The 27,429-nt window shown below is 43.5% G+C and overlaps 2 protein-coding genes and 1 pseudogene across 6 annotated transcripts; 1 reads left to right on the plus strand and 2 right to left on the minus strand.

The window, feature by feature from the left end:
• Positions 1–4,223, minus strand: GON7 (GON7 subunit of KEOPS complex). Its single transcript, XM_054447443.2, has 2 exons — positions 3,925–4,223; positions 1–875 (listed from the first exon to the last, which is right to left on the minus strand). The coding sequence occupies exons 1-2, from the start codon at positions 4,130–4,132 to the stop codon at positions 781–783; spliced, it is 303 nt and encodes a 100-aa protein (XP_054303418.1). The 5' UTR covers positions 4,133–4,223; the 3' UTR covers positions 1–780.
• UBR7 (ubiquitin protein ligase E3 component n-recognin 7) lies at positions 4,030–27,014 on the plus strand. Of its 5 annotated transcripts, XM_054447438.2 has the most exons (11): positions 4,125–4,535; positions 6,925–7,058; positions 7,755–7,815; positions 9,124–9,219; positions 12,027–12,080; positions 12,275–12,380; positions 15,636–15,844; positions 16,321–16,470; positions 17,361–17,523; positions 19,422–19,483; positions 24,742–27,014. In XM_054447438.2, exons 1-11 carry the CDS (start codon positions 4,386–4,388, stop codon positions 24,832–24,834), a joined length of 1,278 nt encoding a protein of 425 aa, XP_054303413.1. In that variant the 5' UTR covers positions 4,125–4,385; the 3' UTR covers positions 24,835–27,014. The 5 variants fall into 5 exon arrangements, with proteins under 5 accessions (XP_054303415.1, XP_054303413.1, XP_054303414.1 ...); XM_054447440.2 differs by lacking the exon at positions 16,321–16,470 and having other exon boundaries at positions 4,030–4,535; XM_054447439.2 differs by lacking the exon at positions 9,124–9,219 and having other exon boundaries at positions 4,151–4,535.
• On the minus strand, positions 20,675–21,248 carry LOC129012106 (large ribosomal subunit protein eL20-like; annotated as a pseudogene).
• Positions 27,015–27,429: the final 415 nt, after the last annotated feature.

A 27,429-nucleotide genomic window follows, 5' to 3' on the forward strand; every position in this document is an offset into this window, starting at 1 on the left:
TATTTTAGGAATATATATTTTTAAAAGGATTCAATAATCTTTTTAAAGCAAAATCAAAGTACGGCTACAGGAGGAGAGGAAATATCCAAACTGTAATCAACACAGATTGTTTACTTAAGGCCTTATACTTGTACCTGTATACATACCATATCACAGCACAAAAACACACCCTACCCCATCTGGCTCTCTTAAGGTACATGATAAATCAGATTAATGCACATTCAAGTGGCATCATCTCAGGATATCTGCATATTTGGCATGGGTATGAATTCAGGGTTTCCTTGGGTCTCTTTCAAGGACTCTCCTTTCTCTTCAGTATTTCTATTTCCTCATTTTCCTTCTATTTATGAAGAACTGTTATTTTTACATTTAATGCCCAATTTTCACCACTTGTTCATGTCAGTTTTCTGAAATGTTACTGCCTATGAATCGTGACATGTACTCTTTATAACAGAAGCAGAAGTTAAAAGATGTAGACATCACACAAATCAATGGTTATTTTAAAAATAGAAAACAATGATAAAAATTCAGTTGCCAACTTAGAGGATTGTGTTCTATTTTCCTTCCATGGTCTGAAATTTATTTCTCAAGAAAACAGATTTTATTTCTAAGCCTTTACTATCTTTGCTAGAAACAGAAAAATCAGTTTTCTCTTTGATAAAATTGTCCCAGGAGAACAACACAAATGCTTTTCCAAATTAGAGCATCAGTCTTCCTTAAGTGTCCTAGTGTGACAATAAGGATACAACAGCCATCTTTTAAATGTCATGAAGGCTATTGTTAAGACGGTGGTTTTGGCCGTTTTGCAGATGGTCCATCGAAGTTAGTTCTGTTATCAATGTTATTTTCATCTTCTGTATCATCTTCATCATCACCTTTTAAAATAAATATTTGTTGTATGACAATACGTTCTTTGGTTGAAAGAAATATATATAGCTAAAGTGGTTGATAACGAGACCATTTCACTTTAGGGATTAATAAAACCATGCACATTTTAGATTAAAATGATTTCAAGAATTTCAGTGTTTAAAATCTTTATTTTCTATCACTTTCCTCTTTGGAAATACTAGTTCATTCATCATAAAATCCACTCTTTTTTTTTTTTTTGAGATGGAATCTTGCTCTGTCGCCAGGCTGGAGAGCAGTGGCGCGATCTCAGCTTACTGCAACCTCTGCCTCCGGGGTTCAAGCGATTCCCCTGTCTCAGCCTCCCAAGTAGCTGGGATTACAGGCACTCACTGCCACGCCCGGCTAATTTTTTGTATTTTAGTAGAGACGGGTTTCACCATGTTGGCCAAGATGGTCTCGATCTCCTGACCTCGTGATCCGCCCGCCTCGGTCTCCCAAAGTGCAGGGATTACAGGCGTGAACCACCGCAGCCAGCCAAAATCCACTCTTTTAAAGTGTACAGCCTAGTGGTTTTTAGTATATTCACTAGCTTGTGCAACCATCACCACTATCTAATTCTAGAACACTTTCATCACTCCAAAGAGAAAGGGTATGCCCATTAGCAGTCACTTTCCATTCCCCTCAGCCTTTGGCAACCACTAATCTACTTTTTTTCCCCCTTATTAGAGATAAGGTCTTGCTATGTTGCCCAGGCTAGACTCAAACTCCCAGGTTCAAGTGATCCTCCTGTCTCAGCCTCTAGAGTAGCTGGGACTACAGGTGCCCACCACTGCACCCAGCTCACTAATCTACTCTATCTCTATGGATTTGCCTATTCTGTACATTCATATAAACAAAATCATGTAACATGTACCCTTTTGTGTTTGGCTCTCACTTAGCATAATGTTTTCAAGGTTCATTCATGTTGTAGCACATATTAATACTTCATTACTTTTTATTGCTAATAATATTCCATTGTATGGATATACCACATTTTGTTAATGCACTCATCAGTTGATGGATATTTGCATTATTTCTATTTTTTAAAATTATCATTTTTAGAGATGAAGAGATGAGGCCTCACTCTGTCCTCCAGGCTGGGATGCAGTGGAGCAATCAGCCCACTGCAGCTTCAAACTCTTGGGATCACGTGATCCTCCCACCTCCTAAAGGTGCGACACCAAGCCCAGACAATTGTTGTTTCCACGTTTTAGCTACTATAAATGCTGCTGTTATCAACATTCATGCGTAAGCTTTTGTGCAAACATACGTTTCCAGTTCTCTTGGGAGGACTACCAGTGAACTGCTGGGTCATATGGTAACTTCTTGTCAACTTTTTGAGGAGCTACCAAACTCTTTTTCCCAGTGGTTACACTGTTTAACATTTCCACCAACAATGTACAAGGTCTCCAATTTCTTCACATTCCAGCCAACACTTGTTATTGTTCTTTTTGATTATAGCCAACATCCATATTATCAAGATGTATTTCCCAAGATGGAAGGAAAGTACGGTTTAAGCTCTTCTTACAGAATTGTAAATCCTGACTCTAATATCTAGTTCTTGGGTTTTTCAGCTCAGGACGGTTAAAATGTACCTGCCTGGCCAGGTGTGGTAGCTCACACTTGCAATCCCAGCACTTTGGGAGGCCGAGGCGGGTGGATCACGAGGTCAGGAGTTCGGGACCAGCTTGGCCAACACAGTGAAACCCTGTCTCTACTAAAAATACAAAATTAGCTAGGAGTGGTGGCGGGCGCCTGTACTCCCAGCTACTCGGGAGGCTGAGACAGAAGAATTGCTAGAACCCGGGAGGCAGAGGTTGCAGTGAGCCAAGGTTGTGCCACTGCACTCCAGCCTGGGCGACAGAGCGAGACTCCATCTCAAAAAAAAAAAAAAAAGTACCTGCCTATTTGCATTCGAGGCAATTTTTTTAAAATAATGCAGTTAAACTTCATGTTTCTACTTTCAAACTGCACCTACAAAACTGGAAAGGCAAGGGAGTCTCTGGGAGTTAATGCGTGATAAAATGAAGTCTGTCCCAGTCTTTGGAACCTGTTCCTACTCTGCGATAGATTGTACTCTTCCAAGTATGTCTGTAGTTTCACACCTGATAAAACTCCTTTTTATTCAACACCCAGCTCAAAAGTCTTATCCTTTCTGAAGCCTTCCTAGGGTCTCTGGGTTTGCAACAGTTACAGAGGACCATTGAAACACTTTCACTTTTTTTTTTTTTTTTGGAGACGGGGTCTCGCTGTCGCCCACGCTAGAGTGCAGTGGCACGATCTCGGCTCACTGCACCCTCTGCCTCCAGGGTTCAAGCGATTCTTCTGCCTCAGCCTCCTGAGTAGCTAGGACTACAGGGGCATGCCACCACGCCCAGCTAATTTTTGTATTTTTAGTAGAGACAGGGTTTCACCATATTGGCCAGGCTGGTCTCGAACTCCTGACCTCGTGATCCACCCGCCTCGGTCGCCCAAAGTGCAGGGATTACAGGCGTGAACCACCAGCCCAGCCCACTTTCACTTTTAATAAGAGTGTCTGCCTGTCTAGTCCCCTTGTGTTTCACAAGGGCAGGAACTGAGTCGCATTCACCTCATTCTTCCTCCAGGGCTCAGCTCAGGGTTTGGCACATAATAGTAGGCATTCGACACGTTTTTTTGTGAGAAATAAATGAAATAGTGATGAGTTGTGGAAACGCTTGAGTAGAAGCAGCCCAAATAAATATGGTGATAAATGCCAACAATTTTTATTTTTTTAACTATTTAAAAAATAATAATAGAAACGGAGTCTCGATATGTTGCCCTGGCTGTTCTGGAATTCCTGACCTCAAGTGATCCTCCTGCCTCGCCCTCCCAAAGTGCTGGGATTACAGGCATGAGCCCCACTTCGCCTAGCCCGCCAAAAATTTTTAGATGCAATTCTTCTTTCCTCGACGCTCACTTTGTCCAAGTCTGCCACTCTACACGGGCTCCCCAAGCCAATTTCCCCTGGGCGCCCGCCCCGTCCTCCGGTCTCTGCAGCACCGTCTCAGAGCTCACCGTCCAAGGCCTCATCTGGAGCCGCCGCCACCCGGTGCTGCACTTCCCCCTGTACCAGGGGGTCGAATAATTCCGTTACCAGGTCCTTCATCTGGGCCACTCCAGACAACAGGCCCTGGAAAGGGTCGCCGTCACCAGGCGCCTCACAGGACACCCGCAGCTTCTGCGGCTTCCCTTCCTGCCCGACGTACTCTCCCAGCAGCTCCATGGTGACCGCTAAGCTTCCAGAACACGACACAGAGAAGCGCCACCCGGAGGCGGAAGTCAACCCGCGGCCGGCGCAGGCGGGAGAAGGGAGAGGAGTGACATCCGTTTGTCGGAAGTCGCTCCTCCCCCTTCCTTCGCTTTTTTTCTTGTCATTGGTTCGTGGCACTCGGGCCCCGCCTCCTCCGGCTACGCCCCTCGCGGCCGCTTTTCCCGCCTCCGCCGGGGCCGAGGCGCTGTTCGGCTGACAGTTGAGGATGGCCGGAGCCGAGGGCGCCGCTGGGCGGCAGTCGGAGCTGGAGCCCGTGGTATCGTTGGTCGACGTCCTTGAGGAGGACGAGGAGCTGGAGAATGAGGCGTGCGCTGTCCTGGGCGGCAGTGACTCCGAGAAGTGCTCCTACTCGCAGGTGGGCGCGCGGCCCGGGCCTCGTCTCCCCCGGCTCCCGCCGAACCTCCCGTTCCCGGCCCGGCTGTCCCTATTCCCGCCCGCCGCAGACGTCTCCCGAGTGGTGGTCCGAGGCCGCCGTTAGTCTGCCGCTTCCTCACCCCAAGCCTACCCTTCCCTTTTATCCCCAACCTCCTGGGCCCCCTTCAGCCTGTGTCCAGCAGGGGACCCCCTCTCCCCTCTCTCCAACTCTGTCCGGCCCGCCAGGAAGGGCCCTGGAGCAGCTGCTCTGTCCGTCCTCTCCAGCCTCTTCTTGGTGCACCACTGCTTTTCACGAAACCACCCCGCGACCTCTCAGATCCAGACATCTTTGTCCCTGCTTTTCCCATCCTAAGATTATTTATTTATTTATTTATTTATTAGGGACCGAATGGGAGAGTCAGGTTAAAGAGATTTTCAAATCCATAGGGATTTGCGGTGAGCTCCTTGACAGCTAGTTCCTCTGCAATTTAGTTGGACAAGTGCTAGCTAGTACTTTTTCTTTCTTTCTTTTTTTGGCAAAATGAAGCAAGTACCCATGTCTATCTGCAGTCTGCCCCCCTCCCCTGGAAATAGACCGGAAACAGAACAGCAAGTGGCTCTGGCAAGGGAGGGGAGAGAGGAGAAAAGGATCTATTTGCCATTTGGAAGACGTTGTGAGTGAGCAAGTGTTTGAGGGGGTGTGATGTGGTGTTTAGTGACTCACCCTATACTTCGAGGTACAAAAATGGAAAAGGATGGATAGGAAGAAGACCGACAAAGGATGAGAATTGGTAGGAAGAAGGGTTACCTAGGAAGAGGGGTGGATTGGAACACTGGGGAGATGAGGGGAGAGACTTGCATTCATTATGTGGTATGAACTGAGATCATAATGCCAGTTCTCGTTGTTGACCAAGGTTAGTTTACACTGCAGAGTGCTAGATTGTTGAATAAACCTGGTATCCAGACATAGCCCCAGGTATTTTAAAACCTTTGGTCACCACTAAAACAATTTTTCCCCTGCTTTCCTTAAAAAAAAAAAAAAAAAAAGAAAAAAAGTTATGTCTATATGTAAACTATTTTTGAAGTGTAGTTACCTTTATAAAATGGATTCCTTAATATTTTCTTTTAATTGTGGTAAAAAAAAATTACGGAAATTTGCACAAATCATGTACACAGCTTGAAAGGAAAGTGTGCGTGTTCCCACAACCCAGATCGACAAATAGAACATCAGGAGTGCAAAAGGCTTATTGGAATAGAACTTTAAAAAAAAGAAAAAGAAATAGAACCTTATGGCATCCCAGAAGCCTCCTTATCTATCTATCTTCCTCCTTCCTAGAGGAAGGTAACTATACCTATTATACATAGTCACTGTTTTTTTTTTTTTTTTTTGAGATGGAATTTCACTCTTGCCACCCAGGCTGGAGTGCAATGTCATGATTTCCGCTCACTGCAACCTCCACCTCCTGGGTTCAAGTGATTCTCCTGTCTCAGCCTCCCGAGTAGCTGGGATAACAGGCGCCCGCCATCACGCCCAGCTAATTTTTGTATTTTTAGTAGATGGGGTGTTCTAGAGATGAAGTTTTCACCACGTTGACCAGGTTGGTCTTGAACTCCTGACCTCAGGTGATCTGCCCACCTCGGCCTCCCAAAGTGCTGGGATTACAGGCGTCAGCCACCATGCCTAGCCTACATATTCACTTTTTAACATTTTGTCACATTTATCTCCTTTTCTACTTAAAATTTGCTGTTTTAAAATTTTGAACTACTTAAAAATAAGTTGCAGACATGATGACACCATACCTCTAAATACTTCAGCATGCATCTCCTAAAAATCAAAGGGATTCTTTGCATGTGTTGATTCTTTCTTTGGTGGATTTACAAACGTTTTCCAGGATGAAAGTGTGATGTTACTTACATAAACCTATACATATGCTCCTGTGTTTTCACATATTAAAATGATTAAACAGATCCATTTATTCACAGCTGATTGACAAATTCAGACTTCCTATCACTTAAAGAAAGAAGTGCTGGCGTGTGTCGTGGGTAATGCTTGTAGTTCCAGCACTTTGGAGGGCCAAGGCAGAGAATTGCTTGAGCCCAGGAGTTTGAGACCAGCCTGGGCAACATAGCAAGACCTCATCTCTGCAAAAACTAAATAAATTAGGAAGAAAGAAAAAAGTGCTTGCATGAAAAAAAGCACTAGTATAAAAATGAAACATGCAACGCAACTGTGTTTTGGTTGATGCTCTGTTGTGTAAACTTTTAATGGTTTTTACAAGAAGATCTTGACCACAGATAATCTGATTTTAATTATTTTTCAATTCCTAGTGTGGGTATTAGGTAAACCATGCTACTACATTAATTCTCTTTTCCATTTTGGGGGCTTTCAGGGCTCAGTAAAGAGACAAGCACTATATGCCTGTAGTACCTGCACCCCAGAGGGAGAAGAACCAGCAGGAATTTGTTTAGCTTGCAGTTATGAATGTCATGGAAGTCACAAACTATTTGAGCTATACACAAAAAGGTAAACATAGTCAGAGATTGTTACTAAATGCTTTTGAAGTATAGATTCTTTCCCATCTACACTTTTTCCTAATCTTGTTTTTTCATGCAAAGCAGTTGTACACTAATGAAATTTATTTATTTATTTATTTATTTATTTATGTATTTATTTTTGAGACGGAGTCTTGCTCTGTCACCCAGGCTGGAGGCAGTGGTGCGATCTAGGCTCACTGCAAGCTCCACCTCCCGGGTTCACGCCATTCTCCTGCCTCAGCCTCCCGAATAGCTGGGATTAAAGGCGCCCACCACCACGCCTGGCTAATTTTTTGTATTTTTAGTAGAGACGGGGTTTCACCGTGTTAGCCAGGATGGTCTCAATATCCTGACCTCGTGATCCACCCGCCTCGGCCTCCCAAAGTGCTGGGATTACAGGTGTGAGCCACCGCACCCAGCACTAATGAAATTTAATGTAATTATTTTATATAATTGGAGAGAGTTGTTTCTAGAGCCTTTAAAAACATAATATGGTACAAACTCAAACCACTTATCTTTCTCTGCCATCATTTTATTTGTGTGTTTGTATGTGATAAAATATTTGCTTTTGTACATATTAATTTCTAGAATTGTGAAGTCTTATTATGTGCTTGAATGCTTGAAGAAATTTTAAATTAGATTTTGTAAAAAGAAAAATAAAATTTTTATTTCCTCCTTTTTTCAGAAATTTTCGTTGTGATTGTGGAAACAGCAAGTTTAAAAATTTGGAATGCAAATTACTTCCTGTAAGTAAGCATTGTAACTATAAATGCAGTTAGAGCAGCTGAGGTTAATATTTGCCAGAGTGGGTAAAAAACAAATACCTGTATTTTCCAATAAAAGAAGTTCTTATGCTTATTCTTTGCAGATGGCCATTTCATTTTTTACTTAGTTAGAAAAGCTATGTAAACTGTTGAGAGCCTACAAGATAGATGGTAATTAATATGAAAGGTTTGGGGGAGAGATGTACTTGAAAGTAATTCAGGTTTAATTATATTGGTTGTACTTATTCTGTGAGGCTTTTAAAGCAGCGGATATGACTTAAAAACAATAAATAGGGTCAAGAGATCGAGACCATCCTGGCCAACATGGTGAAACCCTGTCTCTACTAAAAATACAAAAATTAGCTGGGCATGGTGGCACCCAGTCATCTACTCGGTCAGCTACTTGGGAGGCTGAGGCAGGAGAATTGCTTGAACCCAGGAGGCAGAGGTTGCAGTGAGCCGAGATTGCACCACTGCACTCCAGCTGACAACAGAGCAAGACTCCATCTCAAAACAAACAAACAAAAACAATAAATAGGCTGGGCACAGTGGCTCACACCTGTAATCCTAGCACTTTGGGAGGCCAAGGCAGGCGGATCACTTGAGGTCAGGAGTTCAAAACCAGCTTGGCCATCATGGTGAAACCCCTCCTCTACTAAAAATACAAAAAATTATCTGGGCATGGTGGTGCGTGCCTGTAATCCCAGCTACTTGGGATGCTGAGGCAGGAGAATCGCTTGAACCCAGGAGGCGGAGGTTGCAGTTACCCAAGATTGTGCCACCGCACTCCAGCCTGGGTGACAGAGTGAGACTCTCAAAAGAAAAAAAAAAGGAAAAATCAATAAATAAGGCCAGGCGTGGTGGCTCACACCTGTAATCCCAACACTTTGGGAGGCCTAGGTGGGAGAATGGCTTGAACCCAGACCAGCCTGGGCATCATAGTGAGACCCCATCTCTATCAAAAAGAAAAAAGAACTACCTTGAAATTCCAGGCCCATATCAGTCCACATAGGTTGATAATTAATATTTATGATTAAATTTTATCTCCATTTTATCGAATAGGTGTATTTAATTTCTCCTAATTACCACAAAAAAATTTTATTTTTTCCCTGTATCCTGAAAAAAGTATCCCTTTAGTAGTAGTGTTTTTTTTTTTCCTACTTTGAAAATTAAAAATCAGCCTCTTGGGGGAAATAATGTGGAAATGTATCGAATAAATAAATTTTATAATGTGTGAAATTATAGTTAAAATTAGACCATATTATTATTGAAATCAATATTATATTTCAGGACAAAGCAAAGGTAAATTCTGGCAATAAGTACAATGACAACTTTTTTGGATTGTACTGCATTTGCAAGAGACCTTATCCTGATCCTGAAGATGAGGTAAGAGAATTGGAAGTTAAACCTGGGAGTGTGTCCCCTCTAGCCTTGATTTCTCAACGTCTTGTCATATCCGAGCCTCTGGCTCTTCAAGAGGCAGTGTGGGATGGTGAAAGGGCTCTAGATTTATCTTTTCTTATGAATCTGGGTTGGATCTATAATTGGTACACATCTCAACCATTCTTTTCATTTTTACATCATAAGAATGAAATATTGGAGAGGACTTTCCCAAAGCCAGAGCTTCTTCCCTTCCTCTCCTTCCCTGACTGCCTCCCCCAGCCCCCAAACACTTTCTAAGAAATGACCTTCAACTTCTTTTGTCTCTTTACGGAAGAAAATGGGGTATACAAACAGCATCCTCTTAAAAACGTCAATGAGCAGTATATGCAAAATTCAAAACGAGTTCTTCCTCACTTCTGCACCTCTTACCTCCCAGGCATAACCACTGTTAACACTTTTGGTGTGTATATTTTTAGGCCTTTTTCTGTGCACATAGAAGTGTTTGAGTGAATGTGTGTTTCAGTGTGCAGTTTCCTTTCTATTAACAGAAGTGAAAATTCTGTACACTCACTTCTGTAGCTGGCTTTTCTGACTTACCAGTATATCATAGACATTCTTTCATGTCAACAAAACACACTTACCCCGTTCTAACTGCTGCAGAGTATCCTATAATTTTATATGCCATAAGTTGGTCACCCTAATTGTTCTTCTACAGCAGAATGGCATTGTGTAATTTTTCAATATTATAAAGAAAGCTAGAGTTAACATCCTTATACAGTAATACAACTGAGTATACTCCAAGTATTTATGTAGAATGGATCGGTAGAATTGGCGGATCGAAGTGTATTTGTGACATTTAAAATTGTGATTGGCTGGGCACTGTGGCTTATGCCTGTAGTCCTGGCTACGCGGGAGGCTGAGACACAAGAATCACTTGAACCCTTGCGGCAGAGGTTGCAGTAAGCCGGGATTGCGGCACTGCACTCCAGCCTGGGTGACAGAGCGAGACCCTGTCTCAAAAAATAATAATCATAATAAATAATAAAATTGTGATCATATCTGCCAAAAAAGTTGTACCAGCAACAGTATATGATAGTGTTTTTCCCCCAACACTTTTGTCAACCCTGCATATTACCAGTTCTTGAAAATTTTGCCATTCTGATAAATGAAGAATAGTATCTTTTTTTTGTTTTTTTTTTTTTTTGAGACGGAGTCTTGCTCTGTCGCCCAGGCTGGAATGCGGTGGCACGATCTCGGCTGATTGCAAGTTCCGCCTCCCGGGTTCGTGCCATTCTCCTGCCTCAGCCTCCCGAGTAGCTGGGACTACAGGCGCCCGCCACCACACCCAGCTAATTTTTTGTAATTTTAGTAGAGACGGGGTTTCACCGTGTTAGCCAGGATAGTCTCGATCTCCTGACTTCATGATCCACCCACCTCAGCCTCCCAAAGTGCTGGGATTACAGGTGTGAGCCACCGCGCCCAGCCGAAGAATAGTATCTTAAATTTTTTTTTCTTTCCCTGTTGATAAGTGAGGTTATGCATCTTTTCATAAGTTCATTGGACATCCATAATAACCTTCTCTCTGAATTGTCCTTTCATATCCTCAGCCCATGTTTTGATTGGTTTGGGTTTTGTCTGGGTATTTACCAATTTGAAAGAGTACTTTTTGTCTTTAGAGATATTAAGTCTTCTGCCTTCTTCCTTGCTTTCTAATTGTGTTGGAACTATAATTATTGAACCAAATTATATAGAGGGACAGATTGAAAGTCTCTTTGAGTTAACAAAAATAAAACCTTAAAACTGGATTTTTTTTTCTTTTTTTTAAGACGGAGTCTCGCTCTGTCACCCAGGCTGGAGTACAGTAGTGCAATCTTAGCTCACTGCAACCTCTGCCTCCCGGGTTCAAGCGATTCTCCTGCCTCAGCCTCCTGAGTAGCTGGGATTACAGGCACTCGCCACCATGCCCGGCTAATTTGTGTATTTTTAGTAGAGACAGGATTTCACCATGTTGGCCAGGCTGGTCTCAAACTTCTGACCTCAGGCGATCCGCCCACCTTGGCCTTCCAAAGTGCTGGGATTATAGGCGTGAGCCACCACGCCCAGCCAAAACTGGATATTTTAAGGCATGTGGTAAAGTGTTACAGCTCCTCCTGTTCCACAATATGTGCTTTTTTTTTTCCCTTTAAGAAGCCTACAATAGGAAAAGGACAGAACAACATTGGGATATTAATTAACAGTTATGAGAGCCTGGGAATAAAAGAAAATCATCCCCAAAATAGTCTATGTCCTTCAGTATATTATTTTCCTAGGGCCAGCATTTAATTATTTAATTTATTCAAATTAGAGGAGTTATCTCTCAAGAGGTTTTTCATAACATTTACTTTTCAGTGTACTTGGCAGGATGGTTCTTCCGCAGCAGAAAGGCATTGTCTAATTTTTCAATATTATAAAGAAGGCTGGAGTGAACATCCTTATACAGTAATACAACTGAGTATTGTATTAAAGAATGGTGTGGTAAAAAGTCCCAGTTGTCACTGTCTGCATTGGTCCATTCACATTACTTGCCTGGGCCTGAGTTTTGTATAAAATGGGAATGCCCTCCTTGTCTACACAGTTTTGTGAGAATCAGATATTAAGTAACTCATGTGAAAGAGCCTTGAGATTGTTTGTAAAGTGCTTATCTCAATGTAAGCCTTTGGAACACCAGTTCATGTAGAACAAATATTTAGTACCTTATTTTACTGTGTGCCAGGTTATTTCCATGTTCCCGAATTCAGTGTAATCCTTAACAAACTGCTTTTCTCTGTTAGATTCCAGATGAGATGATCCAGTGCGTAGTCTGTGAAGACTGGTTCCATGGAAGGGTAAGGAAAATGTTCCATCTTTTGAAACCGTTGTCATCACAAAAAGATAAAAGTTATATTTTTACATTATAATTAGTCTTCTAAAAATAAATTCTAATGATATGATCAGTGTATTATTACAGTATTTATAAAGTAATGGGCATTTTGGACAATTTGGCAATCACAAGAAAATTTTTGGTGTTCTATATTCACAGCATCTTGGTGCCATTCCCCCTGAGAGTGGGGATTTTCAGGAGATGGTGTGCCAGGCCTGCATGAAACGTTGTTCTTTTTTGTGGGCTTATGCTGCACAATTGGCAGGTAGGTATCTTTGTGAAGTTGGTGTGCCACAAACTTGTGCTTGTGAAATTTGTATGTTCAATTCAGAATTTTTAGCAACTATTTTTAACTGGGCTCTGTGGTTATAAAATAGTATATGTTCTGGCCAGGCATGGTGGCTCACGCCTGTAATCTCAGCACTTTGGGAGGCCAAGACAGGTGGATCACCTGAGGTCAGGAGTTTGAGACCAGCCTGGCCAACATGGCGAAACCGCATCTCTACTAAAAATACAAAAATTAGCCAGGCGTCACGGCACTTGCCTATAATCCCAGCTACTCCAGAGGCTGAGGCAGGAGAATCGCTCGAACCCAGGAGGCAGAGGTTGCAATGAGCTGAGATCACGCCACTGCACTCCAGCCTGGGTAACAGAACAAGACTCCATCCTCAAAAAAATAAAATAAAATAAAATAGTGTGTTTTCTTTCTCCACAAGGTGGATAGATTTGTTGGGATACTACCAAAAACAAATTTATACTTAAATGATATGATGCAGAGTACTGATGAGACCAGAGTTAGAGAAAATGGAGGAGGCAGTTTTTGAATGGGATTTTGAAAGATAAATAGAACTGAAATAAGTTGTTAATTATAACACATGGTATCGGTTGGGGAGGAGGTGGTGTCTTAGTCTGTCTGGGGTGCTAGAACAAAACACCTTAGGCTGGTTAATTTATAAACAATAGACATATTTCTCACAGTTCTGGAGACTGGGAAGTCCAAAATTCAGGTGCCTGCAGAGTCAGTGTTTGCTTGAGGGCCCATTCCTCATAGACGGATCCTTCTACGTGTCCGTACCTGTTAAAAGGAACAAACAAGCTCGCTTGGGCCTCTTTTATAAGTCAGAGCCCTCATGAATGGGATTAGTGCCCTTATAAAAGTGGACTACAGGCACACACTACCACGCCCTGCTAATTTTGTATTTTCTGTAGAGACAATGTGTCGCCATGTTGCCCAGGCTGGTCTTGAACTCCTGCGCTCAAGTGATCCACTCATCTTGGCTTCCCAGAGTGCTGGGATTACAGGCATGAGCCACCATGCCCAGCCTATCTGGTGCTTTTATTATACACTAAGAAATTAAATCAAAACAACTAATTAATGAATGGTCCTGAGGCATTAACTATCTTATTGGTAATGCTTTATGTGTTTCTTAATTTATTTTTAAGGTGGCAGTTACTCGTAGTATCTGCTGCTTAGGCTTCATAATTTCTTGCCCTTCTTATCTTTGGAGACCAATTCACCATACAAACCACGAGCAGCATAGCCATACCTCCGATCTCATCCTACACTTTAGATTTGCCTTAGAGTTCTTTTGTTTTTCTGTCTTTTTTTTTTTTTTTTTTTTGAGACAGAGTCTCACTGTGTTATCCAGGCTGGAGTACAGCGGTGCTATCTCGGCTCACCTCAACCTCGCCTCCTGGGTTCAAGCGATTCTTGTGACGCGGCTTCCAGAGTAGCTGGGACTACAGGCACATGCCACCACACCTGGCAAATTTTTATATTTTTAGTAGAGACAAGGCTTTAACATGTTGGCCAGGCTGGTCGCAAACTCCTGATGTCAAGTGATCCGCCTGCCTCGGTCTCCCAAAGTGCTGGGATTACAGGCATGAGCCACCACACCCGGCCAGTTTGCCTCAGAGTTCTTAAGTGCTGCTCCCTTTCTGTTCATACCCTTTCCAGTGGTCTCTCACTGTCCACAGATGCTGAACCTATCTGTGTGTAGTTCTCATTCGTTGGGTTTTTTTTTTTTTTTTTAAGATGGAATCTTGCTCTGTTGCCCAGGCTGGAGTGCAGTGGCACAATCTCTGCTCACTGTAACCTATGTATGCCTCCTGGGTTCAGGCAATTCTCCTGCCTCAGCCTCCCAAGTAGCTGGGATTACAGGCATGCGCCAGCATGCCTAGCTAATTCTTCTATTTTTAGTAGAGAAGGGGTTTCACCATGTTGGCCAGGCTGGTCTCGAACTCCTGACCTCAGGTGATCCACCTGCCTTGGCCTCCCAGAGTGCTGTGATTACAGGTGTGAGCCACCATACCCAGGTTAATTGGGTTTTTTAAATTGATCTCCTGCCTCTCCATTTCCTCTTCCATCAGCAGATGGCTTCATCTCCTATTACATTGAAATGCTGGCATCCAATGTGAGCTCCCCTATCGTTTCTCTTCTCTGTCTCAGAGTATATCTGCCACTATACCCATCATTTTTTTTATTTCTTCCTCCCATAAAGAAAAGCTGTTTTTAAAAAATTACCCTTCTGTCTGTGTTTACAATTCAATCTCTTCCTCCTGCTTCTTGTATTATTCTGTCTCTAACAAGTACAGTACAATATTTTCTCCTTTATGTGTAAAGTGCTTAAGCAGTGATTGATATTTTCAAATAAACTGTTTAATTATTTGAATTCTTTGGGTTAGGCAGACATCACCTAAAGAAGCGTTGGTATTTTCTTTCTCAGTATTTCGGAGACTATGGTGGACTAATCTCTTTTTCCAGATTCTGAAATATTTTAAAATCAGAAAAAGTGATTTTAGGTCAGATGTGGTGGCTCACGCCTGTAATCCCAGCACTTTGGGAGGCTGAGGCAGGTGGATCACCTGAGGTCAGGAGTTCGAGACCAGCCTGACCAACATGGAGAAACCCCGTCTCTACTAAAAATAAAAAATAGCCAGGCATGGTGGTGCATGCCTGTAATCTCAGCTACTCAGGGGGCTGAGGCAGGAGAATTGCCCCTGAACCCAGGAGGTAGAGGTTGCAGTGAGCCAAGATCGTGCCATTGCACTCCAGCCTGGGCAACAAGAGCAAAACTCCATCTCAAAAAAAAAAACAAACAAAAAAAATAGCAAAAGCTATTGTATGCCTGATGTGGTGGCTCACACCTGTAAAGCACTTTGGGAGGCTGAGGCAGGCAGATCACTTGACATCAGGAGTTCGAGACCAGCCTGGCCAACATGGCGAAACCCTGTCTCTACTAAAAATACAAAAAATTAGCCAGTCATGGTGGCACGCACCTGTAGTCGCAGCTACTCGGGTAGCTGAGGCATGAGAATTGCTTGACCGTGGGAGACAGACGTTGCAGTGAGTCAAAGACCATGCCACTGCACTCCAGTGTGGGCGACAGAGTGAGATTCTGTCTGTAAAAAAAAATAAATAATAGAATAAGTGATTTTATTGTCTGTTGGGATTTTATTGTCTGTTAGGTCAGTGGATATGTGTGTATGTGTTTTTCTTTCTTTTTCTTTGAACCCACAGTAACCAAAATATCCACTGAGGACGATGGATTGGTGCGGAACATTGATGGAATAGGTGATCAGGAAGTTATCAAACCTGAAAATGGAGAGCATCAAGATAGTACCCTCAAAGAGGATGTTCCAGAACAGGGAAAGGATGATGTCCGGGAGGTTAAAGTAGAGCAGAACAGTGAACCATGTGCCGGCTCTAGTTCTGAATCTGATCTCCAGGTAATGTGTGAAGTACGAGCCGTCAAGAAGTAAGACTGGGCCAGGCGCAGTGGCTCACGCCTGTAATCTCAGCACTTTGGGAGGCTGAGGTGGCGGATCACCTGAGGTCATGGGTGTGAGACCAGCCTTGGCAACATGGTTAAACCTCATCTTTACTAAAATTACAAAAACTAGCCGGGCATGGTGGCACGTGCCTGTAATCCCAGCTACTCAGGAGGCTGAGGCAGGAGAATTGCTTGAACCCAGGAGGCGGAGGTTACAGTGATCCGAGATCATGCCACTGCACTGTAGCCTGGGCGACAGAACGAGATTCCGTCTCAAAAAAAAGAAAGAAAACGGAAGCGGAATTAATTCTGTAAACTTATGGCTTTGGATTTCAATTTTATCCTTTGCCTAAAGAAATCTCTTTACAAAATCTAAACTATGAAAACTATGGTAGTTTAAAAAGCATGCTTCAAAACTTAATTTTATTTCAGACAGTGTTTAAGAATGAAAGCCTCAACGCAGAATCAAAATCTGGCTGCAAACTTCAGGAGCTTAAAGCTAAGCAGTTTATAAAGAAAGACACTGCCACCTATTGGCCCCTGAACTGGCGTAGCAAGTTGTGTACCTGCCAAGACTGTATGGTAAAGTATCTGACTGAGTTCAGTGTTAGCATGTTTTGTGTACTGATGCCCCAGAATAAGAACACCTGGGGAAAAAATTCAATTTTTTTTACCAGAGGAAGAAAGGAAAATAAAAAGAACACCTGAACAATATGTTTACGGAATTAATGTTTAGGAGACCCTCAAAATTTTTACATTAAGCAAATTTATGACATAGTACTTAGAGTTGGAATGTTTGTGGAAGAAATGGATAATTATGCAGTATTTTAAATTTATTTATTTTAATTTTAGTTTACTTATCTTTGTTATATCAAAAAGTTGCTTGGAAACACTGGTTGAAAGTTACAGTAAATTGGCCAGGCACTTTGGCTCACGCCTGTAATCCCAGCACTCTGGGAGGCCAAGTTAGGTAATCACCTGAGGTCAGGAGTTCGAGACCAGCCTGACCAACATGGTGAAATCCTGTCTGTACTAAAAATACAAAATTAGCTGGGCGTGTTGGCACATGCCTGTAATCCCAGCTTCTTGGGAGGCCAAGGCAGGAGAATCACTTGAACCTGGAAGGCGGAGGTTGCGATGAGTCGAGATTGCGCCATTGCACTCCAGCCTGGGCAACAAGAGTGAAACTCCATCTCAAAAAAAAAAAAAAGAAAGTTACAGTAAATCAATGGTTTTTAAATAAAGATCTCATAGACCATATGACATCTAGGAAACTGGGAGATTTCTGAAAGAAATTTAGGCAAAAAGAATAAATCCTTCTAGCAATTCTGTGTTAAGAGGCTCCAGTTTTTCTAGGTCTTAATATAAAAAAATTACATTTTTAGTGATTCTCATGAAATTGACTTTCTGAGAATGATAAACAGTTCTAATGGGGAAATTTTCTTTCTTTTTTTTTTTTTTTTTCCCTAAAGAAAATGTATGGAGATCTAGATGTCTTGTTCCTGACAGATGAATACGACACAGTTCTGGCTTATGAAAACAAAGGCAAGATTGCCCAGGCCACTGACAGGAGCGATCCCCTAATGGATACCCTTAGCAGCATGAATAGAGTCCAGCAAGTGGAACTCATTTGTGGTAAATGCTGTGTGTGTGTGAAAATTCATAGTTTCCTTCACTATGTAAAAAAATATAAAGGGGGCAGTAAACACCTATATTTTTAATTTAATACAAAGAATTAAAATTTTGAATTGTAAACCATTGCTTGATTTTCATATTGGTGGGTATTCAGCTGCTTTTACCATTGAATCAGAGTTACATGCTAGAATAATTACATACTTGAGAAACCACAACATATGCTATTCTGATTAAGGGTAGATGGATGAATGCAAATTTTCCATCCATCGAAACAATTTTTTGGACATTATGTGTCATGTTTTTGAGCAAGGCATGTCACCATTTTGACAGTTCTTGAGGTTGCTTCAGTGGTTCACAGGAAACCACTAGAGGAGAAAATACCCCCAAACCCTTGATTGAAGGCTTTTACATCCCCCCACCACCACCCAGCTGCAGCAGGCCAAACTTATTTCAGTGATTTCTATCCCAGCCATTTCCACTTGGATGCCACCACTTTTATGTGCCTTTTATGGCATCAGTCATTTCTGTCTTTTATTATTTATTTATTTATTTTGAGACAGGGTCTTGCTCTGTTGCCCAGGCTGGAGTGCAATGGTGCATTCTCGGCTCACTGCAACCTCTGCTGCCCAGGCTCAAGTGATTCTCCTGCCTCAGCCTCTCAAGTAGCTGTGACCACAGACGCATGCCACTGTGCACCCCTAATTTTTTTTTTTTTTGAGATGGAGTCTCACTCTGTCACCCAGGCTGGAGTGCTGTGGCGTGATCTCGGCTCACTGCAACCTCTGCCTCCCGGGTTCAAGTGATTCTCTTGCCTCAGCCTCCCAGGTAGCTAGGATTACAGGCACCCGCCACCATGCTTGGCTAATTTACTTTGTATTTTTGGTAGAGACAAGGTTTCACCATGTTGGCCAAGCTGGTTTCGAACTTCTGACCTCAGGTGATCTACCCGCCTTGGCCTCCCAAAGTACTGGGATTACAGGCATGAGCCACCATGCCCGGTCCCCACTAATTTTTGTATTTTTAGTAGAGTCAGGGTTTCACCATGTCACCCAGGCTGGTCTCGAACTCCCGAGCTGAGGTGATCCACCTGCCTTGGCCTCCCAAAGCGTTGGGATTACAGGTGCAAGCCACTGCACCTGGCCTTGTATTTTATTTATAACTATTAATTTCTTTTTGCCTTTATTAGAGTAAAAACTTTTCAAGGATAGATGCTGCACCTAAAAGATATTTGTAGCCCTCAAGGTACCTTGTACATAATATAAACTGTTAAGTGAGTCAGTTTGTTTGAGCTGGGCACGATGGCTCACACCTGTAATCCCAGCACTTTGGAAGGCCAAGGCAGGTGGATCACCTGAGGTCAGGAGTTCAAGACCAGCCTGGCTGATGTGGTGAAAACCTGTCTCTACTAAAAATACAAAAAAGTAGCCAGGCATGGTGGCGCGTGCCTGTAGTCCCAGCTACTTGGGAGGCGGAGGTTGCAGTGAGCTGAGATCGTGCCACTGCATTCCAGCCTGGGTGACAGAGTGAGACTCCATCTCAAAAAATAAATTAAATTAAATTAATTAAATATTCAACAAGTCCAAGGTTATTTCAGCTACCAGAATTCCAGAGAAATAGGAAGCCCTTTTAAAAATTCTTAATCTTTATGGGATTAGGATATCTCTGCTTTTTGTGCTTTTTAAAAAATTTTGCTTTTTATTTTTTAATGAAAAAGGGTCTCATATCAACATGGTGGAAGTATAGATAATTTGGGAACGAGTTTCTATGCAGATTTCACTTAAGAAAATTTTTATTTAGACTACATTATTAACAGACTCAGGTGTCAATGGCAAAGAATATTTTGTTTTTGAAAGCAAATGGTTTATCTAAACTTAAATACTTTTGTGGTTTTGATTTAGAATACAATGATTTGAAGACTGAACTTAAAGACTATCTCAAGAGATTTGCTGATGAAGGCACGGTATGTTGAGTTAAAGAATTCTAATCATAGCCCTGTAAGTTTTGAATGAAGGGTTTATTTCCTTTGATGATTAAAAGTGACTGCAACTGGTGGGGTGCGGTGGCTCACACCTGTAATCCCAGTACTTTGGGAGGCCGAGGTGGGTGGATCACAAGGTCAGGAGTTCAAGACCAGCCTGGCCAATATGGTGAAACCCCATCTCTACTAAAAATACAAAAATTAGCTGGGCGTGGTGACGGGCGCCTGTAGTCCCAGCTAGTAGGGAGGCTGAGGCAGGAGACTCACTTGAACCCAGGAGGCAGAGGTTGTAGTGAGCCGAGATCGTGCCACTGCACTTTAGCCTGGGTGACAGAGCAAGACCCTATCTCAAAAAAAAAAAAAAATGACTGCGACTTAAGTGGGTACTTGAGAGTTGAATTCAGGGACTGTTTTGAGCAAATTGGCAGGCTAAGGGAAATGAATAGGAGTTAGTGAAACATCAGAGTTACATTGGGAGTCCTTACTAACCCCAGCTAAGCCAGGAGGAATGATGGGAGGGTGCAGTCCCACAACCTCTGAGAGAGTACTCGTAGCTTAGCAGAAGGTCATTGGAAGGAATCCACAGTACTGATTCTGCTGATCCTGACCTTGAAGCATGGATCTTTGGGAGTGGGAGGGGAAAATGACTGGGCAGGAAAAATTAACACTAGACCCATTTTCTGGAATTCTAAGTTCCATAGTTTAGAATAGAAACTGGGCATGGTGGCCGGGTGCAGTGGGTCATGCTTTAATCCCAGCACTTTAGGAGGCTGAGGTGGGCGGATCACCTGAGGTCAGGAGTTCAAGACCAGCCTGGTCAACATGATGAAACTTTGTCTCTACAAAAATACACAAATTAGCTGGGTATGAGGGCGGGTGCCTATAATCCCAGCTACTCCGAGGCTGAGGCAGGAGAATCGCTTGAACCCGGTAGGTGGAGGTTGCAGTGAGCCAAGATTGTGCTATTGCACTTCAGCCTGGGTGACAGAGCAAGACTCTATCTCAAAAAAAAAAAAAAAAAAAAAAGAACTGGGCTGGCGGCTTGTACCTGTAGTTCCAGCTACTCCGGAGGCTGGCTTGAGCCCTGCTTTCTTAGATGATGTCATCTCTGTCTACCTACTTTAGGTCGTTTTTTCCTTTTTTTTCTTTTTTGGGGTGGGGGGCATTCCTGAGTTTATTTGGGGCACACCGGGGCGAGGGCCCTGCCCCTAGAAGAAGGTGTTGGGCCTCTTGGTGGTGAAGCGTGGCTTGTGCTGACGGGCAGGACCCGGTGGGGCAGCGGGAAACTTGATCTTGGAGTCGTGGAACTGCTTGATGGCCGGCCGGCTGGCGGCACTTGCTGGCTGCGATCTCCTCCACCTTCAGGATCTTGATGGAGTGGGCCCAGGCGCGGTGCCGGGCGCCCATAGACGTCTCGGTAGCACTGGGTAACAGCGCCCCCGGTGGTCAGGTCTCGGTATTCCCGGTACATGTTGTGGGTGCCGCTCCGGGAGTCATAGCTCAGCCAGATGCCAAAGTTCTTGACCCGCAGTGGGAACTTCTCAAACACCTGCCCACAGTAGACAATCTCCCCTGAAGACATCTTCATCTTCTTTAACTGAGATACGAAGTGCCAGAAGCGTGACTTGGCGACGACATGATTAGGCGCAAAGATTCGCATGCGGTAGAGGGGCGGTGTGTGGCATTTGGGGGTGGGCAGGCAGCGACCCACCACCTTGTACTCTCATAGTGTGCCCGAGGCCTTCATGGCGTCCTCTCCACGCTCGCCACCACCCGCAAAAGGCTAGATCGTTTTTTTCTTTGTCATAGATGTGGGAAGAACATTTAACTGCCTGAATTTCTGGACAGGGTCACAGTGCTGCCTGCTGCCTTTCTGCAAAATGAATTGTAAAGTTAAAAGAGCCTTCTCCTAAATGGCTTTCTCAGTTTTTAGAGACTTCTTCACTATCACTGGGAACAATTCCTACTTCCTTACAGATCTTTTTTTTTTGAGACGGATTCTTGCTGTGTCGCCTAGGTTGGAGGGCAGTGGCGTGATCTCGGCTCACCGCAACCTCCGCCTCCCAGGTTCATGCCATTCTCCTGCCTCAGCTTCCCAAGTACCTGGACTACAGGCGCCCGCCACCACGCCTGGCTAATTTTTTGTATTTTTAGTAGAGATGGGGTTTCACCGTGTTAGCCAGGATGGTCTCGATTTCCTGACCTCGTGATCCGCCCACATTGGCCTCCCAAAGTGCTGAGATTACAGGCATGAGCCACCGTGCCCGGCCTTTCCTACAGTTCTTAAAACTTAATGTAGTTATTCTTGTTTCTGTTGCAGAGACTATCCTCTGGTTAATACAGACTCAAGCTTCTTTGGTGCTAGAACTAAGAATGTTCATGGGTGTAATGGGGCACTCTGCCTCAGTGTAGTAACCTCTGAACTGTCAATGGACATTCGAGGTGTTTCAAATAGTCTGCAGGCATGCCCTCCTGATGCTGGTGCTGTTGCACCTCCACTCTTTTGTGGTCGGTTTTCTTTATTAATTTTATCACAAACATATACTTAAAATTACATAAAAGAAAAAAGTTAGGCATGTTCTTTTTCATGCACATTGGAGACTTTTACTCAAAGTCTTCACAGGTATCTTCAACATCTGGGTCCTTGTTATCACTAGTGCCACTCTTTAGCAGTCTTTAGGAGAGAATTTTTTATCTGACCAGATAATTTAGAAGGTCAGAAAAATGTGGTATTTTTGTTGTTTGTTCCATGACATTACTAACCAGATCTTCACAGAAAAAGAAACAAAACCTCAGGTTGCCATAAAGCTTATCTGCTTTGGTTGTATTTGTCCATAGGGATAATGTTAATAAGTTCTAGCTGTTCTTAGATGATGGACTGCCTTCTATTTAATGTTTGTGTCTAACAAAACAAAAACAAAAAACAAAAAAAAACCCACTTAGATTGGGCTCAGTGTCTCATGCCTGGAATCCCAGCACTTTGGGAGGCTAAGGTGGGAGGATTGCTTGAGCCCAGGAGTTCAAGACTAGCCTGGGCAAGATGATGAGACCCCGCCTCTACAAAAAAAAAAAAAAAAAAATTAGGCAGGCATGGTGACATGTGCCTGTGGTCCCAGCTACTTGGGAGGCTGAGATCGGAGGATCGCTTGAGCCCAGGAATTTGAGGCTCCAATGAGCTGTAATCACACCTCTGTACTCCAGCCTGGGTGACAGAGCAAGACCCTGTCTCTAAAAAGCAATAATAATTAATAAACTTAGAAACTACAAATTTTCTGAAATAAATTAAAAAACTGATTTGTTATTAAACCCAAGTATTTATTCCCTAGCATTTCTACTCTGCACGTTAGCTGTGACCATTTGAGGATATCCAGAAACCAAAAGCTGCACAGTCTCATTTGTGTGTTGTTAGGTCTCCTCCTACAGTATCCTTGCTAGAGATATTTCCTTTTACTTATGGGCTTTCTGTGGCTAATGTTTGTAATCCAGGGTAGGGACAGATCCTTCATTTTGCAGCTTGCAAGTATCCTATTTATTAGCATTTTGTTAAGTGTAAATTCCCGTGCCATTTAGCCAAGTACATTAGAATTTTGAGCTGCAGTCATTTCAGGATGTGTTCAGCCTCTGCATCCTGAATCTGTTAGGGGTTTGGATTCCTCACTGGTTGAGCAGCAGTATTACTGTTGGTGCTTATGAAACTGGTGTATTAGCTACTGGTCTGAGAAAATTATTCCAAGTTAGCATTATTCCAAGTTGCTGTTTTGAGTATGTTAGCCGCACTTACTAGGGAATGAGAGGGAAGTTTTCACTTTATACCCCTTTCTTACTTTCTCTTTATCTCTTTCCCTTTTTGCCAAATTCATTCACGTGCTCTATTTTTCTTTGTCTTTCCTTCACTCTCCCTGTCTCACTGTCCTTCTTTCCTAACAATAAGCATGTGTTACCTTATTAAAAAATAAACATGCTGGGTGTCATGGCTCACACCTGTAATCCCAGCATTCTGGGAGGAAGCGGGAGGATCACTTGAGCTCAGAAGTTTGAGACCAGCGTGGATAATATAGTGAGACCTCGTATCTACACAAAATTTAAAAATTAGCCAGGCGTAGGCTGGGCGCGGTGGCTCATGCCTGTAATCCCAGCACTTTGGGAGGCCGAGGCGGGCAGATCATGAAGTCAGGAGATCAAGACCATCCTGGCTAACATGGTGAAACCCCGTCTCTACTAAAAATACAAAAAAAAAAAATTAGCCGGGCTTGGTGGCAGGCACCTGTAGTCCCAGCTACTCGGGAGGCTGAGGCAGGAGAATGGTGTGAACCCGGGAGGCAGAGCTTGCAGTGAACCAAGATCGTGCCACTGCACTCCAGCCTGGGCGACAGAGCGAGACTCTGTCTCAAAAAAAAAAAAAAATTAGCCAGGCGTGGCGTGCACCCTATAGTCCCAGCTCCTTGGGAGGCTGAGGTGGGAGGTTCGTTTGAGTCAAGGAGGTCGAGGCTGCAGTGAACTGTGATTGCACCACTGCACTCCAATCTGGGTGGCAGAGGGAGACCCTGTCTCAAAAAATAAATAAAAAAACCTGTTTCTGTGATGGCATTAGACAGCTTTCGATTGGATCCATTGGCGCAGACTCGCTGTTGGGGGCAGGGACTGCCAGGTTGTCCAGTTGGCTTTTTGTTTTGTTTTGTTTGAGATGGAGTCTCACTCTGTCGCCCAGGCTGGAGTGTAGTGGCGCGATCTCAGCTCACCGCGGCCTCCGCCTCCCGGGTACAAGCAATTCTCCTGCCTCAGCCTCCTGAGTAGCAGGGATTACAGGCCCCCACCACGATGCCCTGTTAATTTTTGTGTTTTTAGTAGAGATGGTGTTTCGCCATGCTGTCCAGGCTGGTTTGTGAACTCCTGGCCCCCAGCAATCCACTCGCCTCAGCCTCCCAAAGTGCTGTGATTACAGGCGTGAACCACAGCACCTAGACCAGTTTGCTTTTTTATTTGTATTTTCCCTTTGTCTTATTATTTGTCCAGGAGGCGGAGGTTGCAGTGAGCCGAGATCATGCCACTGCACTCCAGCCTGGGTGACAGAGCGGCGACACTCCATCTCAAAAAAAAAAAAAGAAAATGGAGATGGTATCATTAGCTGCACATTAACATAATTCTTAGCAGTATCATTTGACTTGTTTGTGAATGCTATGGCCTCGTATTGCGATTCTGTTACTTAGTTCTCTTTCATAATCTTTGCTTTTCATCAACAGGTTGTTAAGAGAGAGGACATTCAGCAGTTCTTTGAAGAGTTTCAGTCAAAAAAGAGAAGAAGAGTGGATGGGATGCAGTATTACTGCAGCTAGAGTGGAGTATGAAGCTTTCTCATTCAGGCCAATGAAAATGCGCTTCCCATTCTTGGAATAAAACAGGTGTGGTTCACATTTGGCCCCCTTTCCGTCCTTCTCTGTTTGGAGAGGCCTCTCGCTCCCTTCATTCTCTTTAGCTGCAGTAGCCACAGTGTGGATGCTGACTTCACAGCCAGCATCCTCTGTGACTCAGCTAATGCAGCTCATTCCACAGACTTCTCCAGTGTACTCCTATTCCAGTGCACCCAGGGTTATTTGCATAGTTTTTAAAAGTTTGATTTTGTTTTGAGAAAGCAAATTGGTGTCTTGTTTAATGATCTGTTATTTCACTCCCAGATGTGTGTGTTTTGCCACAGAGCTGTTGCCTTCCAGAACCTCCTCCACAGGCATCATGGAAGGCTCTCTTCCTGTCACCTAGAACCTCTACAGGTCCCCTCGCCCCTATGATCGTGGTGCCTTGGGTCAAAGCTTCCTCAAGCCTGGTCTGCTCCTTCTTTCACATCCCTGTTTTCTGAGGTTTGGTCATAGCTTAGAAAGGATCTTGGGGCTTGTTTTCTCTAGGCCCACCCTCCAGAGTAGCCAGGACTGACGGTTTTCTGGTCTGGATGTCTGTCAGAGGCGGAGAGATTAACAGATGACAGGGTTGAGGAAGCAAACCTTTGTTATGAATTTTACTAATACAATTCAAGTGAAATTTTCGTTCATGAATCTACTGGCACTAGAATTAGAATTTCAGTACTGTAGCGCTCACAGGGCTTCCTGGAGAACATTTGCCAGTATACTAGTCCCTTCTCTGCTGCCTAGAAAACAGACTGGGTCTCACCCCTGTGAAATCTTGGTAGTTTATGAAGTCCTCTGGATTTCTTGATATTATCAGGGATATTCATAAGCATATATCAAAAATGGACCTATTTTGATATTCTGTTATGAAAATGTTATTAGAACCCCAATAAATTATTATTTTTCCCCCTTGAATCTGCTAAAGAAAACAGATCCTGACTTAGCTTACTTGTAATAAGCAGGGCAGGGAGCCCTATTTTGGAAGAGACAGACTGTGGAAGAGATTACAAACAAGGCCCGAGGCTGCACGAATGATGAGTTTTGTGTATATAATGTTAATGTCCACCGCCACTTCCCTAACGACTATGAGATCTTTTTTTTGAAGATCCTCATGGAAGGTTGTACAGAGCCCCACATTTGAGGGGAAGTCCTTTCAGTTGATATGAGACATCTTTAACATCCCTCAGTCTATGTAGGAAATGCCTTGTGATACATAGAGAACCCTCAGCTTCTCTCTCCCTCTGGAGGAACAAGGTCTTTCCTGACAGTCAGAGACACACCTTGATGTATGTTAATAAAAGCATTTCAGGCTGTGGGGCCACCATGTATATTAATACTCCTTATGTGTCCAGCATCTGTGTATTCATTCGAGTGCCCAATCCCTGGACGAGATTAACTAGGCCTTATAAAAAGTCAAAGCCTCAAAGAAATGGTACAACCATGTTCTTCGGCACTCAGGCTCCTAATTACAGATCCTCATGAAGGGTGGTATGTGGAGCTGGAAGGTCTTGTGGCCACAGGACATGCTGGTGAGCCCTGAGCTGGCCTTGTGCAGAGGGCTCCGTTCAAAGGCTCGGGGTGTCTTTGAGGTTGTTTATCAAGCTGGGGAACTCTTCCAAGTCTGAGAATGTTTCGAACCCTTTTTGCAAGGTTGCACTATTAGTATACCATCATGTCCGGAAAACTTTTAATCTTCTCAAATATCTGATGTAACTACCAGAAAGTCCCTTACTTCCTATGACCAATCAGGACCAAGTCTTGGAGGTGATGTGTTACATTACGTGCAGCACAATAGTACCGATCAGTTAACTCAGCGCTGAAGGGCTTGTTTTATGAAAGGTACTATTCCTTCTTTCACATTAACTGGAAACCTCTTTTTTTACCTGTTGTTCACAACTAGTTTTCTTATCGACTGTATTGGACTGTCTCTTCTTGTAGAGACTGATTTTGGCCAACATATTAATGCATGTTTTATGCAAAACACAAACATGATATTAGTTGCTTTTAAGGAGTTCTAGCATTGTATGTGCATTTTTGTAGAAATTGTTACTGGACTTATAATTACATACTTAACTCTGATCAGGTTTCTGTAAAATTTAAATAAAACCAATACAAAATAGTTGCTTTTCAGATTGTTTTTAGTATATTTAAGTCTACACAGCCTCCCTCTGCAGGTTTTAAGAAAATGCAGGCAGGGCGCGGTGGCTCACGCCTGTAATCCCAGCACTTTGAGAGGCCAAGGCAGGCAGATCACGAGGTCAGGAGATCAAGACCATCCTGGCTAACATGGTGAAACCCCATCTCTAATAAAAATACAAAAAATTAGCTGGGCGTGGTGGCGGGCGCCTGTAGTCCCAGCTACTCGGGAGGCTGAGGCAGGAGAACGGCGTGAACCTGGGAGGCAGAGCTTGCAGTGAGCCGAGATCGCGCCACTGCACTCCAGCCTGCGTGACAGAGCGAGACTCCATCTCAAAAAAAAAAAAAAAATGCATAGAGCCGGGCATGGAGGTTCACACCTGTAGTCCCAACTAC

Source organism: Pongo pygmaeus, chromosome 15 (genome assembly GCF_028885625.2).
Source record: "Pongo pygmaeus isolate AG05252 chromosome 15, NHGRI_mPonPyg2-v2.0_pri, whole genome shotgun sequence".
Lineage (NCBI taxonomy): Eukaryota > Metazoa > Chordata > Mammalia > Primates > Hominidae > Pongo > Pongo pygmaeus.

Bases quoted from the DNA above. Each gene is read 5' to 3' on its own strand.
- UBR7 (XM_054447438.2), top strand. From the start codon at position 4,386: ATGGCCGGAGCCGAGGGCGCCGCTGGGCGGCAGTCGGAGCTGGAGCCC. The intron at 7,059-7,754 runs GTAAACATAGTC...TCCTTTTTTCAG, and splicing joins TTTGAGCTATACACAAAAAG to AAATTTTCGTTGTGATTGTG. The intron at 9,220-12,026 runs GTAAGAGAATTG...TTTCTCTGTTAG, and splicing joins ATCCTGATCCTGAAGATGAG to ATTCCAGATGAGATGATCCA.
- GON7 (XM_054447443.2), bottom strand. From the start codon at position 4,132: ATGGAGCTGCTGGGAGAGTACGTCGGGCAGGAAGGGAAGCCGCAGAAG. The intron at 876-3,924 runs GTGAGCTCTGAG...TTATTTTAAAAG, and splicing joins TCCAGATGAGGCCTTGGACG to GTGATGATGAAGATGATACA.